Source organism: Pezoporus wallicus, unplaced genomic scaffold, assembly GCF_028554395.1.
Source record: "Pezoporus wallicus isolate ANWC-B61680 ecotype Strahan unplaced genomic scaffold, APGP_CSIRO_Pwel_v1 contig_7068, whole genome shotgun sequence".
Classification (NCBI taxonomy): Eukaryota; Metazoa; Chordata; class Aves; order Psittaciformes; family Psittacidae; genus Pezoporus; species Pezoporus wallicus.
Genome location: NW_026635623.1, coordinates 1,232,021 through 1,245,528, shown reverse-complemented (window position 1 = coordinate 1,245,528; position 13,508 = coordinate 1,232,021). Strand labels below are relative to the sequence as shown.

The 13,508-nt window shown below is 39.5% G+C and overlaps 1 protein-coding gene across 15 annotated transcripts in view; it reads left to right on the top strand.

The window, feature by feature from the left end:
* The window catches only part of CDC42BPB (CDC42 binding protein kinase beta), a 96,840-nt gene that overhangs the window by 22,007 nt on the left and 61,325 nt on the right, over positions 1–13,508 (top strand). For all 15 annotated transcript variants that reach the window (XR_008970623.1, XM_057397113.1, XM_057397112.1 and 12 more), the window contains exon 2: positions 5,817–5,908. Coding sequence is in view for 14 of the 15 variants with exons in the window: in XM_057397113.1 (XP_057253096.1) it covers positions 5,817–5,908 (92 nt within the window). In the remaining variant the exon portion in view is untranslated. The remainder of the gene's footprint in view (positions 1–5,816; positions 5,909–13,508) is intronic.

The window sequence follows — 13,508 nt, the reverse complement described above, 5'->3', positions numbered from 1 at the left end:
TATCTGATTGAAAGTGGATAGGTACTCTATCTTACTATTGTCAGAAGGCTTTCATAAAACAAAGCAAAGTCTGTAATCATGGCTGCAAATGTGGTACTTCTTCAGGAAAATTTGAGGGATTTTTTTTTAACATTTGTATATCAGATTAAGTATTTCAATGAAATATTTAATAATAGTTACCATTTATTCTCTTGAAAAATGCTGGCAGTCAGCCTCAGGAAGATTCAGTTTTTCTTAGTGTTTGTATTAGTGTATAGAAGTCTGTTTCTGCTGGCATCTCAGTTCAGATAAATACTGTTAGAAGATAATATCTTAAAATTATGAAGTACTGACTAGCCAGGCACTATAAAACTGGATGGTCTTGCTCAAAGGATAGAGGAGACTCTGACAGTGTGTGAAATAGTGTCCTGTATCAAGAGGCTGTTCTGCAAGGGCTGGAAGCACTTTGCAAGATGTAACCAGGTTGTGCTTCTCAGGTTTTTAACTTGGTGGAGCTTGTGCCATTATAATGATAACCAAAGTCTTGCACCACTGAGTTTGACTAATGGATGTTGATGAATGATGAAGAATCAGATCACTGAGCAAGAGGCAGACAGAAAAACTGAAGTGTGTGTATGTATGTTATAAAACTGGGAGGGAAGTCATGGCAGAAGTCAAAGGCTCAGCAGAAAATGTGTCAGGGAACACAGAATGTGTCACCTTTTGCTTGTAAACAGCAGAACTTAGGTGAAGTAGAATTGGGACCTACCTCCTTTACTAGGCTCAGTGGAATAACCCCTTGCCCTTCCTACCATACTGCCTTCCCTTTTCTGCTGTAAGCTACCTTTCTTCAATCTCCTGTGTCATGGTTTGGGTTGGAAGGCCCCTTCAAGATCAACTAGTTCCAACACCCCTGCCATGGGTAGGCACACCTTCCACTAGACCAGGTTGCTTAAAGCCCCTTCCAGCCTGGTCTTTCAACACTTAAATACTGTTCTCTGCTGGGTTGGGTTTTGTTTTGGTTCGGGGGGGGGGGGGGGGGGGGGAATTCTTATTTTTCATAAAACTTGTAGCAACTTGGACAGCTTCAGTTAAATTTGGTAAAGGGGGTATTAATGGTCTTCACTGGAATTGAAAGGTGCCAGGCAGTAGGAATGGGATTTGGACTGCCAGTCTGCTTGCACATACCTTATTTCCTTAGGAAGCCAGACTGGAAAAAAGCGTTCACAGGACTGGACTGTAAAAGGAAACAGGCCAGCACAGGAAAATGGAGGCAAGGTTGTATAATTGGCCACATTAAGACTGGAGTCAACAAAGGGTGGAAGAATTAACAAAAATCAACATTTCCAAAATACATGGGAAATTTCACAATTAGGTAGCAAGAAGATTGTACTTCTCTAAAAGTTAAGTGTGGGTTGTAACAGGTATTTATCACCATAGTAAGCAGGTTGGGGCTACCTGGGTGTGGGGATCTCCCAAGACATGTGTTCAAGCACTAACTTGTTAAACCTGCCAGCCTACTGTTTTAGTAGCAGTATCACAGGAATGCTGTTTCTTTGAAAAGGGAGCACAAAGGGCAAACAAGTTAACTTGATTCTACAGTGTAAGTTCAGAGAGATGTTTGAGGGAAATGGTAAAACTTACTGTTCTTTCATGTTCTTCTTCCAAAGAAAACATCTTAAATAAAATATTGGATCTGCCTGGTGGGAGTATGGCTCCACAGACAATTATCTGCATCATTTTGTTGTTTCCCTGACATTAATATTTTGCAATTCACATAGTTTCCTACCACAAGGTTTTGTAAAGGGGATAAGTAGATAAAGGGAGAGTGGTGGCAGATGCATTTCTGTATGGCCAGGCAGTTTGGAAATAGCTTCTGGGTAGATATACCTGAATGTTATCCTGATGTTATATAATGACTTAAACCCCAAATCACTTATAAGATCACTTCAGAACTGTGAAACTCTTTGGTGCAGGGTCATTGAGTATATGAATAGGTTGTCCAGGAAGGCTGTAGAGTTACCATCCTTGGAAGTTACTGAGATCTGAATGGAGAAAACCCTGAGTAAGCTGGTCTGAAACCAATGCTGACTGTGATTTGCGCAGAAGTAGAGACCTCCTGAGTTCCCCTTCAGCCTGAATTGTAACTCTGTGTATTATTTTCTTGCAGTTGTCACATTTATTTAAAACTTGAAGGTGCCAGTGATACAAAACATCAGATGTTCTTGAACATTTGGCAACTTTGACTCGGTGGTTTTTGTGACTATCAATTTCTGGAAACTTTCAGTGCCTAACAACACAGGCAGGAGTCCTCAAGTTGGAGCCATTGGATAACTCCACCACTGAAGCAGTAGTTATCATAAACCCAGTGGGGTTTGGTTTTTTTTCCACTGTATTGTAAAGGTGCTAGGTTTTGTGATTCCAGATAGTAAATTACTGACATATATTGAATGGTTCAATATCTGAACAGAAAGTAGAAATCCAAGACATACTTCAACACTTCTTATTTTTAACCACAGTCTAGCTTGGGAAAAGTTCTCCTATTATTTTTTGAGGATGGTGTTGACAATGCTGTCCTTCCCTGACTTGCTGTCAGAAATGAGAGGAAATTTGACATATGCTTCTGACCTTGACAGAGGCTGGCATGCACCCATTCCCAGGGTCTCAGTGTAGAGCGTCTAGTCTGCTGTCTCAGATAGTCTCTGCTGGCAGTTGATGCAGCTTTTGATCATTCTGAAACAGTCTTCAAATATCTTTTATCAGGTGGCATAACACAAATTGTCTGCAGTGTAGCTGCACTAGCTAACAAACCTATTTACCTGTGACTGCATTTCAAATGATGTTTTCAAATTATTCAAGTAGATGTTTTCCTTTTGTGCAAACAAAATATCCTAGTCCCATTTATCAAGGGAAGAGGAGAATATGATCAGGATAGAATTTGTTTGCAGGTAGAGAGTTATGTCTTTCAAACAAACCAGGGGTTTCAATTGAAGAAATAAATGCTGGCATTTAATTTCCCATTGTGAATATTGACCAAGACATCGACTGTTCCTGTTTTGTATTATACTCTTGAGAGCATACATTTCTTGGCTCCTTAAAACTAGTGGTTTTGTTGATTTGGGGTTGTGGTTTTTTTTTGTTTACTTTGTTTTGATTTTTCTTATGTGTCCTTATGGAGAACACCCTTTTTCCAAACAAGTGTGAGTACAATAATGTAGAATCAGCCTGAGAGAAAAAGCAGTAATGCATGCAGATATATTGCACATGGAACACCTATTCCAAATTCTCGTTACAGCCTCACAGTCATGAATAAACAAAGTCTTGCAATTACTCTCGGCTAATGTTACCCTGACAACAGTATATATAACAAAATTCAATAATCACTGCCAACAAAACCCCCAATACAACTAATGCTTCTGTTTGCCAGGATGAAATACTTTCATTAAGCATTAAATCAACTCCAAAGAGTAAGTCCTACTTTTAATATTGGGATCAAAACTAATCAGTAAAGTGTAATTATTCATTCCAGTATATGGAGAGAAGTTGGCTTTGAGTTCCCTCTTTATAAAGTAGTGATATATAAAAGGAGAAGCTGGAGCTTTTTACCAGCTTTATGGTATATCACTGTGGGTATATCAATCCCTCAGCATCATTCTAGCAAGCACAGTGAACACAGCTCTCTGATACTTTATGTTGCAAGTTTCTGCTCACTCATTTTTGACAGTTCTGCGGATGTTACTGGTCTGGATACTAGAGGGTTGAGGAACAGCAGCCTCCTGGCTTGGGAGCAGGAAAGCAAATTGGAAATTATTTTTTTATTTAACTTGCTAAGAGGTAAAAATTGTTCAATCCAGTACTTAAAAGCAGTAGGTCACATCCTGGTGTAAAGAGGGTTCTACTCCAAGATGCCAGTAAAGTAAATATAAGTTTAAATGAACTACTGGTGTGTTGCCTCCTCTGAGCTCTGATCTGCTGCATAACCTCTATTGTTAAGTCTGTGATTATGAGATTCTGTGGATATTAGGTTTTATTCCCAAATTTTACTTCCTTTTAAGGAATCTTGGATGCCTTGACAAAGACTTCAAGGGTTTGTTTCCATTTCAGAGAAAGCCCTATCCAATTCAAAATTTTTCTGCACATTTGAATATTCATGTTTGGTGTTCAGCCTGCCAAGAGAGATCACTGAATGTGCAGTGTTTCTGAACACCTGCTAAACACAAAAAGCCAATATGAGTTAAGTGCACAATTAACTTGTCAAAACGGTAACTTCCTTTTAGGGAGGGAATACTTTTTTTTTCTTTTTTTTCATTTACATCTATTGAACTAATTCATTTTAACATGTAGTACTTCAGTTGACCAATTGAAATGGAAAAAACAGGACCAACCTAGGACTCTGGCATTTTTTGAAGTGAAATGGTAGCAGTCGTTCAATATTTCTGCCCAGCTGAAATGAGTAATCTAGTAGAAAATCCAGTAGTCTTGCTCTTAACTTTTGTACTTTGGATAGACAAGAAACATGCAGTGAAAAGCGTGTTACTTGTAGGGAAACCTTTTCAATAATACCTCTCCTAAGTAATACAAAGAAGCAGTGTGCCTACTCTTCAGTACACCAATTTCTTCTTTTTATTAGCTGTTATATGAATTTTGAAGTCTGTAATCTCCAGTTCAGACTTCCATATCTACTGTGTGTTTGTAAAATTTGGTTTCTTTGTGTTAACATCTGAAATACATTGTCAAGGCAATGACCCCTCTTGTAGGAAGTCTGTTTGGCTTATAACTCATTAGCTTAACGATAATGTGAGTAAAATGGGAGTCTGGGTTAAATTACAGGTTGTAGTTCTGTGAAGTTTTATTCAAAAGGGAGAATATGTGTTTTTAAAAACTGAATCTTTTTAGTTTAATAATGTTTGTGAAGAAGAGCGATCTTTTTTTTGTGCTAAGTTAAATGCATAAGCTGCCCCTTTATAGGCACCACACTTGCTCTTGTGCAGTTTAGCTTGCACCACTGTTTTTTCTTACTAATTTGGTCTTTATAATTAGAGTAATGAATTGTAATAAATGTGTATAAACAAGAATTCTCATCCTGTGATATGATAGAAATAAATAAAATATTCTGAAAGGGAACTGGAGAGGACAAGATTGAGATCTGTAGGTACAGCGGAATTTATCAACCACGTAGTTTGAGAAATATCCTGAATCCAGTGGGACCATTGAAACAAAGTATATGTGGATTAGTTAACTGCTGGACATCGATTAGGTTGCAGCCCTCAGTACTTACGGAGATCTAGTGATTGCTGCTTAACAGAAAAGATAGTTCAAAGCAAAAATCTTAAATTAGCCATGGATTTTGTAGGAAATGGTTTTGTTGCTATCAAGTAGAGACAGTTATCTCTTGAGAGTGGGTTGTTAAAGCTTTAGAAGGTACTAGCTGAAATAATCAAAAGTAAAGCTGAACTCTGCTTAAGAGGAGAATTATTCCAGTGGCTGAAGGATAGGACAGATTTTCTCTAGGGTTTACCCATAATGAATCAACTCTCTTTCATATAGTCCTTCACTAAATCACAAAACCCTAAAGAAAGGGGAAGGGGGGAGAGAAATCCTTTTGAAAGACTACTTTGCTCTCTATTTGCTGGCAGCAAGGCAGAACCAAATATAGGATTGATTTTTTTTTTTTTTTAAATAATAATGTAGGGTTTTTTTCTTTTCATAATTCTACTAGTATTTGAAAGACTGCTGTTGTGCTGTGTATGCAGTGAATGCTTTTGACCTCTAGTTTATGCGTTATTTTGGCTTAAATTATTTCGCTTTAATAATTGATTATTTTTTTCCTTAAACAGCAAGACCATTTACAAAATTGGTAAAGGAAATGCAGCTCCATCGAGATGACTTTGAAATTATCAAAGTGATTGGAAGAGGTGCATTTGGTGAGGTAAGAGATTCTTACTCTCAGTTGTAGTAATGTAACTGTAATTGTTTGTGCAAATGATTTCTTGCTGCAGTTAACCTCTTCTTATACTAAAGACAAAAGATTCACACAGATGTGTTAGAATGCTTCTAAATGTGGGATGTAGCTAGGTACTAGTGAAAGATCCCCTTGAAGAAGGGTATTAATGCCCAGATCTGCTATTTCTGTGGCTGGATTATTCTTACTTCAGTGTAGCAAAACAAGTGTTTCTTCAATGTCTGTATAGCCCGGGTGGTCCCACCTAGCAGCTGCACAGCTGAATTTGGGATCTCTTCTCCCACTTGCCATATGTACTCTTCTGTGCTGCTGTAATTTAACACAGAACTGGGCTGCTTCTATGGTAGGAACGCAGAGGCTGCTCCACCCATCTGCCTGTCTTTGTAGCAATCTGGTAATGCAGAAAGACGCATTTGGCTGCCTCAAAGGCTGTTCCATGTCATCTTTGAAGATCAAAGGCTGCTGGATCTGTTTTTTGGGCAGCAAGTTGAATCATGCTGGGATGATAGGAACGCCTTGTGTTTTGACAACTCGCCAGTCGCAGGACCCTGGATTGAAGCTTTAGTTCTTAACATGCTTGATGTAAGTCTCTTCAGACACAGAAGTCTGATAGGGCTTGCCACTGGCAAAAGGCATTCATGAGCATGTCCTCTCCACTAGGCATAGGATACCTGAGACTTCTGGAGAACCTTAAAGACAACCCTTTCAGCATTTAAGTGCATGTAACTAAAGCCACAGATGTTAGCAAAAGAGGTTATTAACCAGAGAATTTCTAGAAGAACACTCCTTAGATTTCTTTCAGGGAGCTTCTTTTAAGTTGTGCCACACCAAAGTCAAATGTGGAGACAGCCATTAGCGGCTCACTTCAGCCTATTAGCACTTGGTTACAACTTCTGCTGCCAGTGGCTAAGGCTAGGTAGGCTTCCGTGTCTTCCTCTGATGGTGTCTGCAGAAAGAACAGGACATCTGCAGTGCAGGGCTTTCCTTCCAAGTATGGTGTGCCCTGGACATTTCAAGATATTTCACATAGGGTTTGATGATGAAACAAAGGTATAGATAGAAAAATGCCAGGACTCTGCTCAACCTGGGTTCAGAAAGCAATGACATTTCTGTGTACATAAGCACTTGATAGTGGGTGAAGTAATAGCTTTATATCTGCATAATTCTAAGCTGTTTCAGAAACTGCTTTTGAGGAAAGCAGACACCTATGACAGAAATTAGTGTTTCAAGAACATTTCTTCATCTGAACCATCATCTAATGATGTGATGCATAGTGAGAATAGCTGCTGAACAAACTTGAGCATTTTAGGTAAAATGTCCAAATAAATACTAACATCTTGACATGTAAGACACAAGTTTGCTTTCTAGTGGCTGTTGAACTTGGTGAGTTGCAACTCCCCCCTTCCCCACTGCACACATCCCCCTCCAAAAAAAAGGAAGTGTTATCTTAGGATAGGGGAAATACTGCATGAAAATCAGCTAAAAACAAACACTTTAGTGTTTGGGTTTTTTTAGCTGGTGTGTATTATTCGAATATGGCTTTTAGAGCAAAAAGTTACCGCAATGAGTTTGTCAGGAAAAAGCAGAAATGGGAAAAAAATAGTTAAGTCTTAAAGAATGGCTGAAAGCTACAAATTAAGTCCAGAAAAGAGGTCTGAGCAGGGAGGTTTATGAGTAGATAAAAGGCGTAGAGAACCAAGGCAGTAGTAGGTAACAGTCTACCTCTTCGTTAGGGTTTTGAATCAAAGCAGTAGCACATTTTTTAAGACAGTGCCCCCACTTCCTGCAGAAGGATTTTGCTGTGCATGAGCTCGATTTCCTTTGGAAGAAACTAAACCAGAATCTCCATTCCAGGTGTGCACCAAATGTGCTCCTGGCCCCAAGGAATACATAAGGATCAGTCACTGGGTTTGACTCTCCTGACAGCTTCAGAACATTTAGGTTAGGTCCAGGAGACCAGCCTAGGTACAGTCTGAAGCAACAGTCCTGAACACCACACAGTATAGTTGTGAAGGCTTAACACAGGCTACTTTAATCTGATGTTCTGGTCTTGCTGTGCCGAATCACTTGCTGTAGTGGCTGTGACCACTGATATCTAAAGAATGCTAGATTAGTGTTTTGGCAATGTGTCTTTTGGTGGGATTAGAAGTGGTTTCTGGATTTTTTCAGAGCTAGGCTCGTGAATGCTACAGCTATCAAAAATGGGAACCCTTTATAGTGACTTTCAGATGGAGTCAGTGTTGGGAATGCCTTCACACAGTATAACTTTAAGGAAGGGCCATTTTCTATAGTACTTGCTCTGTTCTTTTTCCAGTAGATGTTCTCCAGTTAAGGAATTGACCAACTGGAAATCTCAGTACAACAGCAGATGAAGTATTTGTAAGAACTTCAAGAGGTTTCAGTTTATGTGTGCTAGGGGGGAAAGCTATGACCTTTCTTGGCTTTGGATCAAGAGTCTTAAGGTGTATAACAGATACAAATTCTGTGTGGAAACTCATATTAATAGTGTCTGGAGTGCCTGAATCAACAATGTGTTTCATATTCTTCCGTTTGGAAAAGCATGGAGCTTACCTAAAGCATTTCATGTATCACATCCACCCCAGTGGAAATGAAATTTCACAGAAGTGGAATGAGAAAGTATCTTAATTTCATCCTTCTGTTAGAGCTGTGAGTGGTCACAAAGTCAGTGGTGTTAGTTATCTGTTAATATCATGTTATCTTGTTCGTATTTCAATTTAAGTGTTAGTTTATAATTGTAGTGGCTTGAAACTTTTTTATCGGTTTAAATTATGCATCATTGATTTTTAAATTCATTATCTTTTAATCCCACTTGCCAGAGAGTATTTCATGCTTTTTGCTTATGAATGAATCCTTTGACCCTTCTGTATACTACATTGCTACAACTGCCAAATATTATAAGCATTAAAAAATAGCAATTGTATAAAGGTTGACATTTCATAATAAGAAACTAAAATCTAGTTTCTTGAGGGACTTGGGGTATCTGACTTGTATAAAGCAACGCTTTAGAAAACTGAATGGGGAAGCTATAAGTGATTTTTCCATACGATGTTCATACATACATAGGAACTATGTTAGAAATTAGTTGATGGGATACTAGTAGTTATAAGGTTATTCATTAGCTCTTGTTAAAAACAAAAAATCAAACAATAGAAAAAAATGACCCTAAAAATGAACTAAGCCAGCCACTTTGCATGCAGGATAAACTGAATGTCTGAATATGCTTTACAGCAATGTTTAAGGCTCTGACTTCTAGAGTCACTGCCTTGAGAATATAATTTATTTTTTTCAGAAGTTTCATAGTTATGAAGTTCAAAATTCGAAATGTTATTTGAGTGCATGACAGAATAGCATGTAACCTGAAATGTTAGCTGTAAGAAGCATAAACTACTTTGTGGCTCTTCCCCCTCTCCTAGGATATATTTGCCTGGGTGTATACCCAGCTGGGTGGAACATTTTAATGAGTACCCCAATGTTACTTTCAGTTTTTTGGGGTTGTTTTGTTTTTTTACAGGTCATATAGGCAGATAGCTCATGCGCAGAGAGGGGCAATCTCCATGAGGAATAAAGCTACTAATGATTTAAAAGCACCCTGAAATAAAATCAGAACTAAATGGTTTTCTTTTATCTGGTTTCTGTTAATAAAATTAATGTAGAAGTCTCTTTGTAGACAAGAATGAGTATGTTGTATAGAGTGAACTAGTGAAAATGCACATTCTTTAGGAGAAGATTTAAACAATATGAGCACAGACTGGAAAATTCCAGCTTTTAAACCTTTAAAAAAACATGCCAAACCAAAAAAAAAACCCCACCAAACTACCTGTGGCTTGAAGTTCGCATGTGCCCAGTTACTACTTCTGTCTAGAAATATTGGGGACCATTATTTGAAATGAAGTAATGTCCTGAGAGCCTGTGCTTAGTGAGATTGTACTTACCTGAGAAACTTATGCTGGCCTAAGAAGTGCCTTCTGTGTTCTTGGTTTTTTGCTTCTGCCTGCCAAGGGAACTGGAAGTACTTGTGCTGCAGTGTAGTGAAAGAGATAGGAGAAGGATCTTGTTGTATGAGAACTGTCTGGCTCTTAACTACTTGCACTTGCTGCTTTGCAAGCTTCATCTGACCCCTTAGAAATGTAAGTCTTTAAGATCTCTCTTCTTTTGTGTAAAGGACCAATTACGCATGCTGCTGTAGATTCATGTATTTCAGTGAAGAGCAGTTGTTGAAAGAACTGTGTCAGAATGTGCCTAGGTTGATAACTTGGATTGTATAATGTGGCTGACACCTCCTGGAAATTTGGCAGTATGGGATGTGAAACAATTGTTTTCCTTCCCTTGTTTGTTAGCAAGGATCTCTTGAATGAGCAATGCTTACTGTGGTTGCAGCAGAAGGGTGCAACTGCTTGTTCTTGCTTAGCACAAAAATAGCTAAAACTCTTAACGTGCCCCACCTAAGTATTAGTGCTCTGGATGGATTAGAAATACCTTTTGATATAAATGCTGTTGTGTACAGAGTTGATGTGTGTAGTATTTAGTAATCGTATGTGTCTCAGGATGCTTAGTTAGAGTCTCACTTGGAATCAAAAGACTTAAAAATGTGTTTGCAGAAGAAAATAAATAATGGTTGAGAGAACAAGACTGATCTTCTTGTTTCTGATATATTATGTGGTTCCTAATGAGAGAGATTATCCAGGACATAAAGAGGAGGCCAAAGTATTCAATGACTTTTTTTGCCTTCGTCTTCACCAGCAAGAGCTCCAGTCACACCGACCAAGTCACAGAAGGCAAAGGCAGGGACTGGGAGAATGAAGAACCACCTGCTGTAGAAGATGAGGTTCAAGACCATCTAAGGAACCTGAAAGTGCACAAGTCCATGGGACCTGCTGAGATGCACCCATGGGTCCTGAGGGACTGGTGGATGAAGTAGCTACACCACTGTCCATCATAATTAAGAAGTGGTGGCAGTCCAGTGAAGTTCTCATTGACTGGAAAAGGGGAAACATAATCCCCATTTTTAAAAAGGTTAAAAAGGAAGATTCAGAGAACTATAGGCTGGTCAGTCTCACCTCAGTGCCTGGCAAGATCATGGAGCGGTTCCTCTTGGAACCTATGCTAAGGCATGTGAAAAATCAGGAGGTGATTTGTGACAGCCAGCATGCCTTCACTAAGGGCAAATTGTGCCTGACAAATTTGGTGGCCTTTTACAGTGGGGCTGTGGCAGTGGTGGATAGGGAAAGAGTAATTGATGTCATCAGTCTGAATTTTTGCAAAGCATTTGACACTGTTCCACATGACATCCTTGTCAATAAACTGGAGAGACATGGATTTGAGGGATGGACCACTGGGTGGCAAAAGAATTGGCTGGATGGTCACACTCAAAAGACACCAGAGACAAGTGGTGTTATTCAGGGTTCAGTAACGGGTCCAGTGCTATTTAAGATCTTTGTTGGTGACATGGACATGGGATTGAGTACGCCCTTAGCAAGTCTGCCGATGACACCAAGCTGTGTGGTACAGTCAACATGCTGGAGGGAAGGGATGCCATCCAGAAGGACCTTGACACACTCAAGAGGTAGGCCAGTGCTAACCTCGTGAAGTTCAACAGACCAAGTGCAAGGGCCTGCACCATCTGGTGTACTGCATTCAGCTCTGAGGTCCCCAACATAAGAAGAATGTGGACCTGTTGAAGCAAGTCCAGAGGAGGCCATAAAAATGATCAGAGGGCTGGAGCACCTCTCCTATGAAGACAGGCTGAGAGAGTTGGAGTTGTTCACCCTGGAGAAGAGAAAGCTCTGGGAAGTCCTTCTAGCAGCTTTCCAGTACCTAATGGGGACTTTGAACTGGAAAATGGTAGTTTTAGATTAGATGTTAAGAAGAAGCTTTTTCCTCTGAGGGTGGTGAAGCACTTCCAGAGAAGCTGGGTGCCACATCCCTGGAAGTGTTTAAGGCCAGGTTGGACAGGGCTTTGAGCAGCCTGGTCTAAAGGGAGGTGTCCCTGCCCATGACAGGAGGGTTGAAACTACGTGATCTTGAAGGGCCCTTCTAACCCAAACCATTCTATGATTCTGTAATATACTGGCTAAGGGTGCAGTGAGGCTCAAAAGTGAATATGCAAAATCTAAGCTTGCTGTGGACAGCTGTGCTTAACAGTAAGACATAGAGCTGTTTGTGTGTTTTCCAACTGGTAATCACAGCTGTAGAGTACTGAGTTTAATGTTTTTATGTTCTTCCAGAAATTAACCTGGGGCTTAGTGAGCCTACAGACTGCAATTAAGGCTGTCTCTTTATTCAGAAGCTTTGGTGATTGGTATTAAGTACCCAGCAGGGACTGTGACTTCCTACATCGTAGATTAACAGAATTCATTGCACACAACATATGACACTCCTCATCCAGCTATTCAAAGAGTCAAAGTATTCAGAATATGAAGCAGAAGAAATGCTTTATTAGCTTTGCTTTTCTAGTATGCTCTTCATCTCCCCCCCCCCCCCATAATAAAATTGAAGCAACTATTTTCTGCTGTGGAAAAGGATGAAGAAAGAAGTTGCTTTGTTTTGAAAAATGCTTCAAAAGAGCTGGTTGCTATCTTGGTTCTCCCCAGCTCCGTGTCTGTTTGTACGGCAGCACCAAGTTACTATGGTGACAGGCAGGTTGCAAGGAGCTGGAGAAACATGGTTCACTGCAGTGCTGCTGCGAGGCCAGTCATTTGTCTCTGCAGCCCCCCACCCCCGACTGCTGAGGAAGAGCTTAGGTGTTATTCAGGGCCTTTATTCTTCTTTTGCAGAACCTTTCTTGGCTGGCACTTGTGATTTCTTATTTGCAAATCATGAAGATCCATGCTGTGTGCTCAAAAAAATAGCTTTTGCTTAGGAAATGTGTACCATGTTGTATGAACCCTGGGAAAAGACGCTCTGGTTGCTCATTTTAAGTGTAGAACAGACATAGGAAAACTGAGAGCACTGTCCAGACCAGTTTTTCCTCAATGATGTAGTATTAAAACCGTTAACTAATGAGAAGCATATAAAAGACTTTTTGTATCCAAGACTATTAGGAGCAGTCCTTGCAATGTTTTTTCAGTAGCTAGTATCCAAGGTATCAATAGCATGACACAGAAATAGTAAAAGTGGCGTAAACAAGACTTAACTGAGGGAAATGACCGTTATATTCAATTATGAATCTGGTAATAAGACATTACGGATAAATTGTTTACAATTGAAATGACATTTTGTCTCTTCTCCCAGTTGAAAGGCTTGTCTAATGCTTCTGCTCAAATGTCTAAAGCCATTCCAAGTTCCTGCCAAAGGTTAATTCATGGTAATTCTACACTATTTTATCCATGTAATTTTATTGTCCATTAGGCTAAGCAGATCTTTTATCTTTTGTCATCCTTATAACTGATGCTTTTCCTTCCAATTTTGTTTGTAGGTAACAATTATATCCACTTTTTTCTTTTAAACAAGTAAAGCTTTTCCTTTTCCTATGGTAGTATGAGAGGCTCTTTAGTTCCTTGATCATCTCAATAGCCTGCCTTCACACCTGCTCCAAATAGAGTATTTC